This window comes from Botryllus schlosseri, chromosome 16 (genome assembly GCF_051294905.1).
Source record: "Botryllus schlosseri isolate E-star chromosome 16, Bs_hap1, whole genome shotgun sequence".
Lineage (NCBI taxonomy): Eukaryota > Metazoa > Chordata > Ascidiacea > Stolidobranchia > Styelidae > Botryllus > Botryllus schlosseri.
In genome coordinates, this window is record NC_137251.1 from 6,699,673 (window position 1) to 6,719,033 (window position 19,361).

Here is a 19,361-nt window from a genome sequence, read left to right on the forward strand (position 1 = left end):
ATTGTGACGTCAGTGTGGATTGACATAGACAATTGAAAGTGTAGGGTAAATACAGCTGCTTTGACGAAATATCTGTAGTATTGCTGTTGAACCGACTATTTTGAGGGTTACAACCATCCCATGTCGATATACGTCGGCTATATCGGGTGGTAATTGTCCGTAGGCTCATACAACACGTTTTTTGGAAAGTATTTACACAATTATGACATAATTTTACAACTTGAAAATTTTTTTTTTAAAAGGCCATTGTTTAAAACATGATTTAAACAAAGTGTTTTAAAACACCGTTTGTTTTAAATGCAAACCTAAATAAACTTGCTCGTGTTGTGAATCTAAAATCACACTCGTGGTCCGAATTAAGTCATTTACGTTTCACTTCCTGCGATGCTTGACAATTGAAACCTTTCAAAATGCATGGCCTTCGAGGTCGATGGCTATCGCGCCATCAATGAACTAAAAAAATACAAGGTAAGGAATATAACTTATCATTCTCATGTTGAAATATGTTAAGAAAAAGTTCAAGTAGGCTACCCACAGTAATTTGATTTTTAGTACGCATTTTATCAATATTTTTACGTTTCTTGAGGCTTTCGCGACCCGCACAAAACGTAGTCTGTCCACCCCTACTCTATATGCTCCCTTTGTTTTAGTTGTAATGTGACTTTCGTTGAGGAATACAAGAGATTCAACTGTAAATGCATCCGTTTATTTTTCCATCAACGTGCGGGTTTCTCTGTAGTCCGGGTACCGTTGTGTCAGGCATCTTTAATCGAAATTTAATGAAATGTAACTTTCTACGAATGTCTGCAAGAAAATAACACAAACTAAAATATACCTACCAAAATCGACAGACTTATTGATTCTCGAAACTTTTGCTTCATATACCACACTATTGCAGTTGCGAAAAATATAATGACGCGCCTCCGTCATCGCCAAGAGCTTTGACTGGATCCTTCAAAACTGCCAGAGTCGCGGTGTCAGGCTTGATTTGCAAATCTTACGACAGCATAGAAATTTCGGCGACTCCACTGCCCAAGTATGTAGTAATAGCGTAGCTTGAACGAAAATTCTGACGGAGGAGTGCTCAACAATGAAGTGACGCCACGAATAGTCGGTGTAGCAAATGTCCGCTATCTTTGGCAACGACATACAGTCAGCAAATGTAGTGTGGAGTTGACACGGGACTAAAAAAGAAAAACCGATGCCCTACACTACACTGTCATTAACACCCAAGCTGATATTCTCTCACATCCTGGTTTAAAATTTCTGAATGCTTCGGTCGCGAACCAATGGAAGATTCCGACACATCCTATGCGGAATATCGACAGATAGACAAAATTCAATTTAATTTGAATAGCATCATCGAGTTCAAAGAATCACGTTGTACATATAAATTGTGAACATATAAATTAAGCATCGAATTCGAATAAGGTATATGTATAACAGTAGATTGGGCAGACCGTAGAACACAGACTGATCGACGATACAATGGTTCACAGGACAGGAATACGCGAAGTTCAAGTGACAAATGCAACAAGATACTTGGCGGTAGCAATGACATTGAAATGTTACTTATATCAAGAGAGTGCATAGAACAAATATATTTCGTATTTTCCAGTAAAGTTTGCAATCTTGAATATAATGTTGAAGTGGTGACACAATTGAGAAATCTCTGTTAGCAACTAATTTGCGTGCGATTGAGAAAAGTGGTCTTGATTCTATAGCTTAAACAGTAGAACGATTGCTTGGTGCAATTACTGTGAATTCTGTTGAAGCTGCGCCTAGCGCATTATTCAAATTAGGGTCAAACGGTTTTGCTACTATGACTTCTTATGCTGATCTAAATTGTTGGAAGACTTTATCATAACTGTGGAAAAGTGATCAAATGCATGTGAATAATCTCAAAATCCCTGTAGCAAAATTGCATACGGAAAACTTGAAAAAATGCTACAGTATAACGAGCATAAGAGCTTTGAAGAGACGCATCATTTCAAAAACATAATCCCGCATAAAAGGTACCCTCTCAAAGATATTGGTAGCGTACGTGATTTACGGATATGTTACCACGGAAAGTTGTGCTATTGCTGAGCATTGTTCGTTGGGTAGGTTCAGATACATAATTTATCTACATTTTGTGCATTTTGGACATTATCATGATTGCGATTGCATGTGTTCGGTGACATAATCTCTGTTCATCTGTCGGCGACTGCTTTGCTAACACTAACACGAAGAGTCGGGTTAAGGTCATGACTCTTGACAAACAACAAGATAAAGGCCTACCTGCAAACAAAAACATCAGCGGTTAATAGGTTTACATCGCAAACTTGCAAGCAGATGATGTGATTTGAACAGGCCCGACACATTAGAACTAGTAGATTGATTGTAAAAAGTCACGCACCAAATTTAGGTGGTTGAATTCTCATAGGTCTCTAAAAACGAGGTTTAAAGTGTTCAATTGCATCATCAAGTGCATGGAATTTCGGAGATTCAACGAAAAAGTATCAAAACAGTACGAAACTACTAGAGTTCATCGCGAGTCGTCAAGAATCAGCAATTTTCGATTGCATCTCGATCTGATCCGCCTCCTCCCGCTTCTGACACAAGAAAAATCCGCTGAAAAACAAACAGTAAGCAACCGATTGCTTGCATAACCGCGACATTCCCGTATCTACCTTTTCAGATTGGCAGCATCTTCGTAGGTGTCAGGCAAAGTCCGACCCTGCGTTTCCGGCAGGAACATATTACCGACGCAGGCGGCGATAGCGAACGACCCGATGATAAAGTATGGCAAATCGGTCAGGCCCTCGTCTCCTGCGAGACGAAACCGAACGGGTTAGTCACGGTCATTCAAACCCACGCATACTGCATACGATTCATAACAAACACGGAGTTCGTTGAGTACATATCGTTGAAAGTGAATTTCCGACTCATTCGCGTCCACGCAACTACTAGAGTTGCCCTACGTTTGGGTTTAAATTTTGGGAAGACGTGCTCAGTTACGAAGTACTTATAATATATTTTCGGGTACTCAAGTAGGTTTTGCTTACTTGTAGTACCTATTCTACGTGAACTTTAGCAGAAATCTACGACATTGCTTTTAATTGAGTACCAACGACCCCTAATTTGACCACCTCATATTATATGGGTGAATACAATGATATGTCTGCAAATCTATTTGAATGTACGTCTAAAATTCTTAAATGCCTGTCGGACTTATGATTTTATGTTCACCATTACCAAATTATACCACTATCAATTTCAACATGTTGAACCAGGCACTCCTGAGAGCTGCAGCAGACTGTGTAATCACCCGATCAGTACTTTGAGGCATATCTCGCCGTTACTGTAAACTGGATGTCATGCCCGCAACGCGCCTATAGTAACTAGGGTTGCATTCAAAACAAACGATGTTTCAAACAGTGTTTTAAAAAAACGTCGTGTTTTTCTAAATTTTGTATAATTGTACCAGAATTGTGTAAATACTTTCGAAAAACCATGTAGTATGAGCCTGTGCGGACGATTTGAACCCGATATAGTCGACGTATACGATATGGAATGGTTGGAACCATTGACGGTGGAACAGTTATGCCACGTAACTACAGACCATTGGCACGGGATGGATGTTTTGGTGATGATGACCGCCGAACGTAAAAATGCTGCGTAACGATGTAGTCCTGGTTAAAGATATTTTTGGTCCGTTTATAACAGAGGTCGGGAGCATTTTTCGACAAAGGAGTCATATTTACCCTATATCTTCAACCCGGACATCTTGATATCCCTGATTTTCAATTGTCAATTAACAATTACAGATTCGTGTCATTAATTTTTGTTTTAGATGCGACCCTAATCGTGTCTATATTCTGTATCTATTTCCTACATCGTTTTTTTATGGAGTGAAAGGCAAATATGTATGCATGCTAGGTTTTTCTAGTGTATTGCATGTTTCATGTTGCACTACTATCTCTGGTTTACGGTTTACAGTCCACCTACCCATGTATATGATGTAAGGCGCTATCACAGCACCGACTCTCGCGCATGTGGAGCCCAAACCGATAGCTTGGTTCCTTCCCTCAGTAGGGAACAGCTCCGTCGTGATGATGTAAACAAGGCTGAAGATGCAAGTGACGAAGAACTTGCCAATCATCGCAAAGACGATCGCTCCGATCGTGCTCGCTGAACATATCAAAACATTCGTTCGAACGCACAATACTGACAAGATAGCATATTAGTGGAGAGTCATGTTTTATGATGGGTAGATAGTGGGTTAAGTCCTACATGTGGTTAGTAACGAAGTACTTATACTCTTCCCTACTAGTCAAATAGGCTTCGCCTACATGCATTACTAACTCAAGTGGTTGCTTTAGACAACCCCCACTTCCAAGTTTTATATGCAAAACTACTATCTTTTAACACATTTGATTTTCTGAACTATAAGGGTAGTTTTGAGGTATGCTTCCGTAGCTTTTACTGGGTAAAATGTCATGAGAACCGGGCAAAGTAGCTCCTGCATCACAGTAGAATAACATTTTCGAAAATTTCTGTTCCTCAGTTTGCGTCAATCGCGAAGATGCACCATGTAATTTCAAAAGTGGCCACCTTCGATTAACCTCTACTACTACGCGAATCATCGATCCAATCTCATTTTCCAGCCACTTGAGTACATGTATATTTCATATCTTAATTTTCAACTTGTGAAAAGTCACAACCGCCGGGTGGCAAAGCCCCGCAATACAATCACTAAATTTAACTCCCCCATATTTGACTTTCTGTCGAAGTAGACCTGCCTCGAAATTAACTACTTCTACACTAGAGTTGCATGCGAGATACCGTTAGAATCTACGCCGGTTGGTTCGCGCATACCTTTGCCAATCAACGGCGTGCCAATGCAGGCCGTCGCGGATATCGCGAGATACGAAATCATAATCGACCTCCGGCCCTTGTTCCTCAACACCAAGTACACGCTGAGATTGGCGGGAATCTCCAAAGACGCCGAAATGAAGCAGTTGATGTATTCGTTTCCGCCGAGGCTTCCGGTGTTCAAGTTCAGCGTCACATAGACGAGCGATACCACAAACCTGTGGAAAGGTTGCGACTGCTATGGAGCGTACTGCAGCCGTTGGGCCCACTGCTCAACCGTTGTAGGAGGCAGGACATACAAATAGGCAGGTTTGCATCACTTCTACGAATGAAATTGTCGCAACTAGGTGATGCAGCAACCAGTAACGAAGACCAATTTCGAAAGTCGCACCTATGTGTAACGCCATCAATAGCCTAATAACCTCTGTCGCAAGGAGTTATCTTTTAATTTTGAAAGATGTCACCCGCGATTGACTAACAGAAGGTTGTGATGCCTCGTTTATTTTTTCAAACTGTTTACATCAATAATAGATAGACCTATTTCAGGAAGTTTTGACACATCTTGAAGATTGCTACCTTAGCATGGAAATGAGTAAAAATTCCCGCAGTACTTCTGCTCTACCAATCAATGAACCATGACCACCTCCAACTTACACCAGGTGTCCTCTCGGAACGGAAAATTTAAATCTGTTGAATGTACAAAGTTTCCTCCTGATACACATATGAGTTATGGTCGTGAATGAGTTATGGTCGCGAAACAATCATCACATTGTAGTCTTGTAGCTAGATTTATGATAAAATCCATCACGAGTGAACAGTTTGATCCAGGATCAGGTATGATTAGCATTGACTTGCTCGTTGTCGAATTCATCTTCGTCGGTAAGCTACCACCTCTGTGGGTGTCTCGGAAGAGAAATTACTCCACAAAGGCTAACGTGAATTTTTTGTCTTGAATTTTTTGGATAAACGTGCAAAAATCCAAACTATCTTGATAGCCTTTCGAAATAAAACCCCTCTATGCACCGCGTGATACGTGTTAAAGGGGCACTGCACTCTAAAAATGATGTGGTCTCAAATTGAAGGGCAAAACGAAATAAAAATTTCGGCCACAGCCGTTATCTTCAGAACGCCACCGTAATGGAGCAGCAATTTATTGAAATTTCAATAGCAACTTCACGCTCCAGCAGTCACGCAGAGATCGAACTTTATATAGTCAGCCGATGCTATGAAGGAAATATGTCGTACACGCCCTATGTCCCAAAGAAATAGAATACACTAGGCCCGATTTTGACATAAATCTCCTGACTGAACGATTGAACATCTTCCGTTGAACGCGGTATCTAAACCACCTTGGCGTGTACGACATATTTCCTTCATAACATCGGCTGACAACGATATAAAGTTCGATCTCTGCGTGACTGCTGGAGCATGAAGTTGCTATCGAAATTTCAATAAATTGCAGCTCCATTACGGTGGCGTTCTGAAGAAAACGGCTGCGGCCAAAATTTTTATTTCGTTTTGCCCTTCAATTTGAGACCACATCATTTTTAGAGTGCAGTGTCCCTTTAAGATGATTGTAAAGATGTAAGAACAAACGATATTAGAGAAACTACATAGAAATGATACTTGTCGAACTAGACGGACCAAACATATAAAATTCGTCGATCAGCTGTGATATCTTGAGCAACTTCCTCGTGCCGGTGACGACCACTTGTACAGCAGAAGTTAGGGCACACGCCAAACGTACCACTTTTACGTACCAGCTAAAACAGCAGCATAACGTCTTTGTTATTATAGTGTGCTGCGTGAAAAGGTCCAAGTATGGTATCGTAGATCTTGAAGCCAAACTTTCGTTCGAGATTGCCTTCTTCTCATCCGATTGTTCCGCTGTCTGTAAGTATGGACTCAACTGATTCGAACATTTACTTGTAAAATACCCTGCTAAATATAGCTCGACTGAATTCCTGACACACCATGACCAAGCTAAAAATTACAAGAATGGGAAAATCCGTTAGCACGGAGCCCCTGCTTTGTAATTTATCTATGATATGAGATATGAAGGGTATTGTTGTGTTGCTATTGTTCCATAGTTACAGTAGATAATGTCAGCCTTTTGTCGGATAAAACAGTTTAAATACAAATGGATTGTCATTTTCGGATGCAGAAAACACTCAGCGAGCTTGTACTGTTTGATATTAGGCCGGGCTTCCCAGACTGAGAGTTACGTAAGGAATTTCTCTTACACACTCAAACATTATTTTTGCTCTACATCGGGGCTCTGGAGCCTTTTTCGTAAATAGAGCCAAACAGGACCTACATTCCCTTAGGGCCATTCAACGATGTTAATCATGTTACGTTATAAGTAAACTGAAGATTTGTGAGGTCATCGTGACATAGGATGTTATAACACCCGCCCTAATCAACCTGGTGACCCGATATTTGAGCATGCCAAGCAATGGAAAACGACAGGTAATCACGGAACACTTTAGCTACAGGGGTCAAGAACCATTTGCAAGCTGCATATATTAAATTGCATATCCGTGGGAGCCATATGATATTTTTCGAAACTTCAGGCAAAAAAACATGTACATTTTAAAACAAAACCAACAATTGTAGACGGCAGTGAAAGTGAGAACCTGTTGTTTATTTTTCAGTAACATCATTCAACAGGTAAGCGACTTTCCCAGGGTAGCTATGCCTCATTTGGTCTACTGACAGACCATCACGGTTCGAGCAAAATTTTGTTAATTCATACGGTGAACTTTACTACTCAATTCTCCGGCAGTAACATGACATTGCGCCACAAGTTTACATTTAAATGCAGTGCTGGTAAACTACCTAACAACGCAGAATGTTGACAGCTCTAAGTATGTACTTTGACTTTGTAATCAAGAATGTCACTTCCAAGACAGTTCATTTCTTGTGGATGCTCAAGAAGACAATGACACAAGGTTTATTTGGAAACTCCATTACCATTCACAGGCGTTGTCATGTCTACTTTTCCCTCTGTTCAATCAACGCATTGTGTAATCCAACATTTCAAGGCAAGCAATGTCGGTCACTCACAGCATATTCGCGAGTGATATTAGTTGCCGGCTCGACAGCAATTTTGTTTTTGCAATTATACAATTATATATCGAACTCGACGGATTAGATTTGTACGATGTAGACCCCTAAATAACAAGGCACATGTCAATTCTATTCTCAAATGAAAAATGCAAGTGTTTGAGGCAAGTGTTTAATTGGAAAAATATAGCACCAAATTTTAAACCGATTCAGAAATTTAGAACCCTTACTGGCATAATGTAGAGTGCAAGGCCTACTTTAAATTTATCCCACGCCACAATGTCGCAAGTGCTGTGTCAAATTGTAGTACCAGTAGCTTATAACTCGTTCAAGACCAGTAATGTTTGTAATTTCATTTTGGTAAGTTCACCGGTCCCCAAAACTTGTTTTGAAATTTTACTCAGCCGCAAGCTGAAAAGTTCGAGAAGCACTGGTCTACTGACCACAATCAAACTGACGATATTAGAGTCCATACAAATCCAAGTCAAATTAATCCGTATCCAAATGGAACTAGCCTACAGGCCTATGCAATTATGCCCATGCATCCGCATATTTAAGTCAAACGACACAAACTGAAAACATTTGATCACTTCATTAACTCGAAATCTGAAAATTTGAGATGACTTGAGTTGTTTTGAAACTTTGCGCGACTTGACTTGGAACATTTTGAAATCTCTGGTACATGTCTAGAGTCAAAATTTGCAGTGACTCAATTGACTAGTAACTTTATCCACACTGCTGTGGGCACTATAGATTACTTCGGCAACAATATCAGTTGAAGATTAAGAGAAACTCAATGAAATAGAGAAAACTGTGATTACTCGAGTCGCGATATTTTGATGACTCGAGTCGCGATATTTTGATGGCTCGACTTGATTCGAGTCATTTTCTAAAATATCGAAAATGGTTCGACTCGACTCGAGGCAATTTGTGTATTGACTCGACTTGTTCTCGAGCCATGGCTCATGACTCAACCAAGTGGTATTCCTCGAGACTCGGACAGCCAAGATATCATTTCATTGAAACTTCCAAGTATAGTTAGCTACCACATTGTTGATATTTCGTCTATCAGTACCAATATTTGTAAAATAGGACCAGAAACTGTGTAAAGTGAAGAAAATTACTATACTATGAATGCGAGGCATTCAATATCAACCAAACAGAATTATGAAATGTGGTTTGAACTGGATTGAACTCGAAAATAAGCAATGAACATAATGACTAGAACTCGAACCTTTGAAACCTGACTTTGACTCGGACTTGACTCAGCGGTGAATTGAAAAAGACTCGACTTGACTAGAGTGAAACAATGAAAGTAGAATTGATTTGCGACTCGGGACCTTGTGACTTGGTTTGAACCCTAGCGTATGTCATCACCAATATCGCTCTTGAGATACTCAATCCCAAACGATCATACCGGAACACTCACCAATGAGAGGCATTCATCGGTGAACACGGAATCGACATCTATGTCTTTATCGTTTTTTTTGGAAATTTTCCGCAAGATAGCCCGCGCCTCTTCATATCTACCAGCAGTAATCAACCACCGAGGAGATTCCGGGATCAACCTGGAGAAACGAAAGGTCTCCTGGAAACACAATCACCCTACATCAAACGGCGGATAATTGTATTAAATGCAGCCCACAATCTAGCAAGAGTGAAATCAAAAATATAAAGAAATGAACATGAGTGCGCTTGCAGCAATTCGTAGGAAATATGTCATAAAAAATTCGGAATTCGTTCAAATAGTAATGCGCTCACCACCAGTATGGAATGAATAGGAATCCAGATAAACCACCGACGAGAAATATCCATTTCCAGGAGGGAATGAAGTATGCAAACAGGGGAAGCAGAATGTAACCGAAAGAATAGCCCAGGTGGATTGTCGTCTCCACGAAAGCTCTTCTCTCGACATCGACTAATTCCTCGACTGTGATACCGCGAAAGGAAAGAGTAACATAACGGTAAATCGGCATGGAAATACAAGCAAGGGACGCTACAAATAAAGTGTTCAAGATTAAACAATATAGTTATCATGGAAAAAAAAATCACAATCTTAACAGTAACGACCGAATCCAAATTCTCATCAATTTTCGACAGTAGTTTGAAGTAGCGTATCACAGATAAAAATTCAGAATTTGTGGTTTGACTCAAGTCAATTAAAAATCTTGGAGTACTTCACGCATCCCAACTGGCAAAAACACAACCGAAGTGTTGTCAATTTTTGAAACAATTATGAATTTGTTGATGGTTTTAAGTCAGCTGGCGATAATCAGGACAAGTAAAAAGTCAGTTTCAGCAATATGTTCGACTTACTCAACACCACGGCAGCGACGAAATGTATCAGAGACGTCATCCCGGACAAAAACATCAACGCTGAATACATCGCCGGCGACACATTCACAATGTTGAGACCCATAAACACAAACTGCATGTATAGCGGCATAATCGTCACGACCCAACGACCAAACCTGTGTGAACAAATTCCGAAAGTTAGCAAGGCAAAATGCTACCAAAACCGCGCCATTATTTTACGGCATACTAGAAAGGAATTCAGTTGAGCATCACATGCAGACAATTCAACATACTTGTCTCCCACTGCACCCAAAATGAGTGATCCGACCAACACGCCGGCCATGTATATCGAAGTGATTCGAGGTTTGATGTGACTCTTATCGCAAACGAGATCCCACTGTAAAGGCAGAAGGTATGAATAACTCGAGTCAAGTAGCCTACTTTGATATGGCTGGGATTACAAACGCGATAACCGCTTTACTGTTTACGAACAATATAATTGTTCTTTTTAATGTTTTTTCATCGTTTTTGTATCTAATGTTGAAACCAGATCAACTCTCGCTCTCTTCCTCAGAAATAAATAGGGCCTACATATAAATAGAATTCCGTACACTATAAGTAGTCAAAAATTATAACCTCTTCATTAAGTAGTGCAAATTCACACATTGCGTGTCATGCAGTAGTGATAGCGCGGTTTGGATATCAAGTTATACCGTTTATTTATGCCACAACCATATCTTTGTGGTTGTGTTTCGCCTTCCATGTGTTGTTCATTTTGTTCAACGTTATCTACTCGCCTATGAATACTTGTATTCTTTCCGATAAATTGGTAGAGTGCGAATTTTAAAACTTCAGTGTAAATAGACATTAAATGTTCAAAACATTGTTAGATTCTTGCTATTGTGCTGCGAACGCGTGGTATAGCACACACAAAATCTTCAAGACTAATCAAGTCTGCCATGATGTATGCAATTTTAATAGCAAGAGCCCACTTTTGCAATCATTTCCAATTATATTATCAATCAGCATGATCCACTTAAAATTTTGCAATCAAGCACCTCTCAAGCCGGATTTTGAGTGGCATTGCTATCGAGCATGCGGTATTTCACTTAGTAGAAACAAATCCTAATTGTATATAAAATTAAAACTACAGAAAATATTTGTGTAGTAGACTTAACAGGGAACGTTTCTTACAATACCTGTACATTCAGTTTGAAAGAAACTGATCATACTGTCAATCTGTCATTACTGATGTAAGTTGAGTAACTATATTTTATCAATTAGATTTTCACACATCACAAAGTCTACTTTGTCGTATTATTTTGCATTAAAAACTTTATTTATGGAATCGGATAAAAACTGAACCTACGCTTTATATAGGCCTATATAAAAATAATTTATGCAGAGGTTCCATGCTAGTAGTTGTGGTTGTCAATACCTACACGTTAGCACACAAGTTCTTAATACCTTGCACAAGTTTCAAGTGCTCACCTCAGTAACAGCTGTTACCTCGCCTGGTGGAAAATCGTAGACGTATCCATGGTCACAATTCATCAGAACCGACTGATCTGTAGAAAAATGAGCAGTTCAAGAACAGAAATCAGTCGCTAAATATACTTGCTGTCATGAACATCCCATACCAGAATATATGGACAAATTGGACATTGAGAAATCAGGTGTAACACTTCTTCTGCTGCAGATAAATAGGGTCTACACCTCTATGGCACATCTCAGAGAGAGTTCTGTTGAGTTGATGTTAAGGTTCCGAGTCACAAGTCAATCTCACTTTTACAGTTGACTCGAGTCAAGTCGAGTCATTTTCAATTCACCACCGAGTCAAGTCCGAGTCCAAGTCAGGGTGCGAAGAGACGAGTCCGAGTCATCGTGTCGAGACTCGAGTCCGAGTCATAGTATTCACAGTTCAGCATCGAGGTCAAGTCACATTTAGATCACTTTTTAACAACTCCTAAAGTCTCGAGGTCAAGTCACATTTAGATCACTTTTTAACAACTCCTAGGTGATATCGAATGCCTAGCCTATGCATAACAAACTCATTTTTCTCACTTTCAGTGTTTATTAGAACAGGTAACAGGAACCAACAACCGAGAAAGGCTATTTAAATGTGTCACTTGAATCAAGTCAAATCGAATGTTTCGAGTCATGAAAGTTGAGTCATTTTTTAATATTTGAGAAAAATTCGAGTCACCAAAAAATTGCGACTCGAGGTGAGTCTACAATCCTGAATAATAACCATGAATTCAGAAATATAATATGGACCAATGAGGACCATTGCTTATGCACAGTATCAACTGTGCGGTCTTCCATGACCTCGTGAAAATCACCGACACTAGCTGCACCTCACTTGCACTTATAGATCAAATACAAAATTCTTTGAAATAAACCATTTTAATTGTGACCCCTACATTAGAATCAACTCCTAATGTGAGTGTGTATCTGTTCACTTGCGTAGCAGTCGAGTGTGCACGCAATTTTCAATTGTTCAATTTACTCTTTACTAGAAATGTCCAGCAGGCTTATGTTTTTCTATGATATAAGAGCTTCTTGGAGGTACAGAACTTCAATACGGTATACAATTGATTAGAATATTCATATTGAAATGAACCCGAATGTTTTCGGCTTACACTCGTCAGGGGTAATCGTCAGCGACTAGTAGAGAATTAGAAAGAACATTGTATATCAACAATCGTATCTCGAAATATGACGTCACCAGCATGGAATGAGATCTCAAATAAGAGAGCGTTCAACATACGGTACTATTTTAAGATGGTACACGAACTCCTTTTGTTGACAAAGCTTGGGCTGATGTATTTTGATAGAGGTCGGCTCCAAGGCACACAGATGAAAGTGCGAGCGGCCCCTCCCGATGACGCGAAATCTGTTGTCTCGATAATTTTTCGCACAGGCGGGATTATCCAACAGATGTTTGCCAATGGCAGAATTTATGGCCTTTGAACGCTCAGCGTCAAGCAAGCTTAATCGTATGAGTGAAGGGTGAGCTTTTCACCGAGCGTGATGCACGTGTTCTGATAAATCTAGGACAGGGGGTGCGCGACAACAAAATGAGGTGGCATGTCACAAGAGGCGAGATCGATAGGTCAGGTCGTGGTCAGGTAATCTTGAGGGCGGACTAGTATTTATTGAGTAGAAATTGCTTGTATTTCGACTTGAATGTGGACAACTGGACATGCTCGTCGACAGTCGGATGGCCTGCGAGATACTGTTCCACGCGTCAGGTCCAGCATATCATTCCGTAAAACTGTTAGAGACATACAATGAACTCGAATATTGACAAATTCAACCGCAATGCGCAGAGAAATACTGAAATTCATTATTTACGAGACGCTGAGTCAAGAACAATTACCATTGATGAATTTGAAAGCTATGCGTGGGTTAATATTTACCTTTATCAGGAAATAATAAGTGAGGCAGGTATGAACTCGTATAAACTCTAGTCCAATATTGACAAATTAAAAATAAATAAAGTCCGGACTCAAGAACTAATAAAAGCATTAACAAACACTTCATTCAACGTCAGTAGAGCCTACAATTATCACACGTTATAGACAACATTAGTCGGAGCTATTTTTAAAGCTACAACATGCCGGATGGATGATGGGATCTACACAAAAGAACGATAGATCAAATACCAGTAATTCTTGGTGACCAAACAATTTGTTGCAGCTACTAGACAGCTAACATCTGTCAGATTGACTAGATTTTATATTGAAACCATGGGGTACATGACAAGTGATACGCCTCACAAATGCCTATGCTGCAATGTGACTAGATGATAATAGCAAGTACCTCATCCAATAGCCATGACAGGTTAAAGCACACCATTTGATGGGTCAAGTCAGCCCATTTACCTTTCAAAGAATGGGAAATGAATTTGTCAACATAGGCTTCTCAACGCCCATCATATGCAAGAGGATCAACTTACCACATTCTATTCACCCCTGACCACAAGGACAAATTTACAGCATAAAAATGTGGCAGCCCTATAGGGTATGTAAAATATTGGTAGCCTGATACGTTATTATGAACCCTACATACTTGACATAGCAGTAACATTATATCTCTTGCATCTTGAGTATCGCTCATTCTTGATGTCCCAAGGTATATAGTCTTCTAATCCCACTGCATTGTATCTGGAAGAGTTAATAAAAATACTTAATAAAAGCAAAAACATAATGGACACAATAAAATATATAGTCGTGGTTCACATTTATAAGTGATCATGTGGCATACCTTGCAAAATACTTCAATTCGGAAAACAAATTGCAGATCAAGGATCATAATCTATATTTATCATTGCAAGGGATTGCCGCATTTACGCAATCCAACTATGCGCTCCTGTGCAAGATGCGCCTTGAGAGTAACGAGATTACTATAAAACACACTATAACAAGTTACATTTTCTGCAGCGAGGCAATTCAGGAGTAGCATGTTGACAAGGATACTAAACAGATGGTTTCAAGTTATCTTTGAGAAAGCGCGCATCTAATCAGTAATTCGTCTTGTACGCAAACACAATGGGTTCTCACATCGCGTCTCGGCAATTGTTAGCTAGAATAATAAGGTAGTTTTAAGGAACTTTTCAGCATTTTCCGTTCAACGTTCTCAAATTATTATTGTAGTAGCCATTATGCGCGGGAATGATTTCCAATTCACATGTACGCACAGTAACATGTAACACTTTGTCGAATTTCACGCTCCGATTATAAAGAGGAAAATCGCTCGCGGATTACTCAAGAATTCTGTTTATATAACAACTCAATAATTCATTTATATAACAACGTGTATTTGGTCGGCCTATTGAGAGTAATTCTCATCGGGTGTCTCGCGGTCGCCTTTTATCCTCGTGTCAATTTGCTTGGATAAGGATTATTGCATTATGCAAAATGAACGGCAAATATAGTTTTCAAATGGCGCAATTGGATAGCAAAGTTGTGCTGACGCGTGCCCATGAGATCGTGGGTATGCCGCATACCACAATAATTACAGTGCATACTCGGGTTCGGCGCATATACGCTCGTATGCAGACGGCGGATTACGTACGAACGGATTACCCGGCACCTCGGTCGGTAGGGTTGCATTAAAACATAAACTGTGTTTTAAAAAAGACCCAAGTGTTTTAAACACCGTTTGTTTTAAATGCAACCCTACCGACCGAGGTGCCGGGTAATCCGTTCGTACGTAGCATGTTTTAAACTGTGTTTTAAAAAAGACCTTTTTAAAAAAACAAAATTGTGTTTTTTCATGTTGTAAAATTATGCCATAATTGTGTAAATACTTAACAAAAACATGTTGTATGAGCCTACGGACAATTAGGCCTACCACCCGATATCGCCGACATATATCGATATCGGATGGTTGGAACCCTCAAAATAGTCTGTTCAACAGCAATGGTACAAATATTTCGTCAAAAAATATTTCAATTGTCAATGTCAATCCACTATGACATCACAATTGAATATTCGTGAGTCCAGACTTTGAAAAAAAGATAAAAAACATGTTTTAAATTAGGGCCTTGTTTTAAACATGTTTGTTTTAAATTGATTTTTGTTTTAAATGCAACCCTACACCTCAGGCTTTGTATTGTACGAACGAATGTCACTAGATGGGGTAAGTATTCAGATAGTGCAACGGGAAACCCCCATTATGATATGTATATAATCTAAATCATACATGGTTTTGGCAAATTAACACAAGCTATCTATATTCAGCAGCCTCGGAATTTATATCTGGGAGAGTTCCATTCTATTTACTAAGCGACAGCCCTGTTTTGAAGTACGCCTACCTCAATTTTCTTATGCCATAGCCGAGGTGGCAGTAAAACAGTTACAAGAATGAACCCTAATATCCTCACTCCCACAACCCTAATATCCCCTCCCGCAACCCTAATATCCCCCCTCCCGCAACCCTAATATCCCCCCTCCTGCAACCCTAATATCTCCCTCTCGCAACCCTAATATCCCCCCCAACCCTAACCCTAATATCCCCTAACCCCAACCCTAATATCCCCTAACCCCAACCCTAATATCCCCCCTCCCACAACCCTAATATCTTCCCTCCCACAACCCTAATAGTAATACTCCAACCCTAATCTTGGGATACCCTAAACTTAACTTAGACCCTAACCCTTTCCAAACGCAAAAACAATATATTTTGACGTTTATAAATTTTTGTCCGTGTTCATGGAAAACATTCATTGGTGATCATGGTGAACACGTTACGATCTCTGACTGCCATCGAAGAAATGCCAACTTTTCTTTGTGGGTAGGAAAGTAGACCAGACCCGAGTAGCTTATCATATCGACCAAGTGCCATAGAAAGCACTGTCAAATTGCGTGATTGGTCATTGATGGAGAACAGAACTCGATGTGGTGGGTCGTATTAAAGAAGTTCTGAAAATATTTACCTTGATTCATTGGTAAAGTCATCAATTTCAGGTATACGGCAGCGATGTTCCGGAGTCTTGTTGGTGAAGACAGGCGACATTGTGAAGTACCCAGTTGGGACAGAGCCCAACATCAATAGTATACAAATGAATTTTTGGTACCTGCCCCATCCTCCTATTTCGTCTAGTATATCATCGTACAACATGCTATATACTGCTTGAAACCCCACACCGCTAGTCGTACCAAAAAATCTGCAAATATTGGATAAACATAAACTCATGATGTAAAGTATTCTAACAAATAATAGTCAGAAATATGCACCAGTAACTACGGAAATTGAGAAATAGCAGGTTTTATACCGCTACCGATACGATAGGCGACATACTGCAAGGGGCGGCAAAAGGTGAGGTAATAACCTTTTTTTTTTTCAGTCAACACTACAGAAGTACTGAAAAAGGGAAAAAGGTGGGTAATGCGGGAATCGAGGCGAAGTGATGCCCTTTTTTATAGTCAACACAAGATTTCCAGTGAAAATAATTGAAAAGATTGAAACTATTTCAAAATTTGGGCGGCATTTTCAATGAAAGCTCCTACGCCGCTGCTTACAATACCACCTGTTTGCTAATAAACAACGCTAAAATACTCAAAACGTTGAAGCAGATTAGCAGAGAACCCATGTTTAGGAACATTCCAGTATACCTGCTCAAAATAAAAATAATCGCTTCTCATCGCTGTTACTCGTCTCTCTGCAAACCTGCGACCCGTTACCAGTACCGGTGTTACCGCTACATTACGCTCGTCGAATGCTCATTAATTCATCCGCTACAACTTCGCAGAAAAGTCTCAAATTATCACACGGTCTGCGAATATGGTCAATTGCGGATATTGTAAACAAAATCCAAAAGTACAGTGCCATAGTGACTGTGAATGGAAGTACAGACTACAGAATCACTGTGTTGAAGGGAAAGCCGTCTCCAAACATTTGAACTGACCCGCGTCGCTCACCGACTCTTACACATGGCGAATGAAAACAATGCCGTTCGGGTGCTTAGCAACGAAGGTGCTGAATCACTATGATATCGTCCATTGTATGGCAAGACTAGCATGCGAAAGGGATATGAATGCTACTTCCCATCCCACTGATGTAAGTTATGTTACAACAAAGCTTGGAAAGTGCGACATCATTGGGAGAGAAAATTGAAACATTGTGAGTTTGGATTCTGAATTACGCCACACCATATCGAACTTATCACAAAAGGTACGGTCATGACTCGGCAGTTTTTGAACTATTATTAAAACCACTGAGCTACAAATCAAAACACGTTTGAAGCAATGATATACAAATCAGGGGTTTTCGAAGTATGGGTCGCTATGGATATAAATTTGGGTCGCAACCATACAAGAGCGAGCGTTTAATGTATGTAAAAATCGAATGCCACATTCGATATTCTAATATATTTGCTAAATTTCTTCGCTTCGCGCGATCGTTTGTGGTTTCGTTGCAGATTTCTATGTTGGTTTATGCAACCTATAAACGCTCATAAGCTGATAAACCTGTTATTATAATGTGACTTGATCCAGTGTTGGGATGACTCGAGTCATGACTTGACTCGAGTCAGACTCGAGTCAACTTTTTCGTATGACTTGACTTGACTCGAGTCACTTTGGAAAAATGACTTGACTTGACTTGACTCGGAGCTTCAAAAATGTGCATTGACTCGTGACTCGGAGTAAAATTTACGAGTGCATTTCAAGTCATCAAGTAAACGCTGTCGAATAAATCACTGTATCTTGTGTATGTTCAGATTGTTCGAGATACGCCGGTGTCACTTGTGAGAGCAACAAGTCATTCACTGATTCTCGTTTGACCGCAAACTAAACGATCACAACCTACGTTGCGGAACTAGTAGTAGAAGATTAATCTAAATAGCAATGTGTCTATGTTTCTTAGACGGCTCAATGCTTATGTTGCGCAGTGCTTGAATTTACCAACCCTCTTGTATTATTTAAATCGAACAAATATAGTTTGTGCGTTTAAATTCTCAGGGATGTGTAGACGGGTAGTGTAGGCTATTGTACCATATCAATTTGTTTCAACTTCTAGAAGCTTCGCATTAGGTCCTATATTTTGGCTGATGATAACTGACTGTATCATGTAGCTGTACAGTGTACAGTTACTCCCGTATTTTATTAGCAGTTCTACACACGCGTGTGCGTGAGGGATACGTCTTTTCGCATATATATTTAACTAGATATTCGTTATTTGATTCAAGATAAATGATCAATTAATCTGTCTTTCACACAGCTAGCAAAATGTAAATGACTTTGAATCATCACTCGTACTTCAAAAATTCAATTTGACTTGAATTGTTACTAGATACATGACTTGACTTGACTTGACTCGACTTGACTCGAGTCACCTTTGAAAATCGATTGACTTGATTTGACTTGAGTCAAAATCTGCAATGACTCGAGATGACTCGTGACTCGAAGGTAGTGATCCCAACACTGACTTGATCACGAAAATGTGCCCACCACTATAATACTCAAGTCGCTTTGATGATATGGTATTAGGGTTACCGTACGTCCTCCCATAGGAGGATTTGTCCTACTTTTTCAAGTTTTTGAAAATGTCATCCGAAGACGCATAAATGCCCTCCTTTTTGGGAATTCGTCCTCCTTATCAGCTTTTAGAGCTAAGAAATGGTCATAAATGACGCT

The 19,361-nt window shown here is 39.8% G+C and overlaps 1 protein-coding gene across 1 annotated transcript; it reads right to left on the reverse strand.

The window, feature by feature from the left end:
• Positions 1–1,438: 1,438 nt before the first annotated feature.
• On the reverse strand, positions 1,439–17,658 carry LOC145459210 (solute carrier family 22 member 4-like). The gene is made up of 12 exons (XM_080337843.1): positions 16,661–17,658; positions 14,293–14,387; positions 11,710–11,786; positions 10,512–10,615; positions 10,240–10,394; positions 9,685–9,853; positions 9,353–9,491; positions 6,618–6,748; positions 4,861–5,075; positions 3,991–4,173; positions 2,673–2,811; positions 1,439–2,613 (listed from the first exon to the last, which is right to left on the reverse strand). The coding sequence occupies exons 1-12, from the start codon at positions 16,918–16,920 to the stop codon at positions 2,541–2,543; spliced, it is 1,740 nt and encodes a 579-aa protein (XP_080193969.1). The 5' UTR covers positions 16,921–17,658; the 3' UTR covers positions 1,439–2,540.
• Between the last annotated feature and the right edge of the window lie 1,703 nt (positions 17,659–19,361).

Coding starts and splice junctions, on each gene's coding strand:
- LOC145459210 (XM_080337843.1), bottom strand. CDS start 16,920: ATGAGTTTATGTTTATCCAATATTTGCAGATTTTTTGGTACGACTAGC. Junction 5,076..6,617: donor TTATGCTGCTGTTTTAGCTG/GTACGTAAAAGT, acceptor ACCTTTCCACAG/GTTTGTGGTATCGCTCGTCT. Junction 4,174..4,860: donor CACGCCGTTGATTGGCAAAG/GTATGCGCGAAC, acceptor TGATATGTTCAG/CGAGCACGATCGGAGCGATC.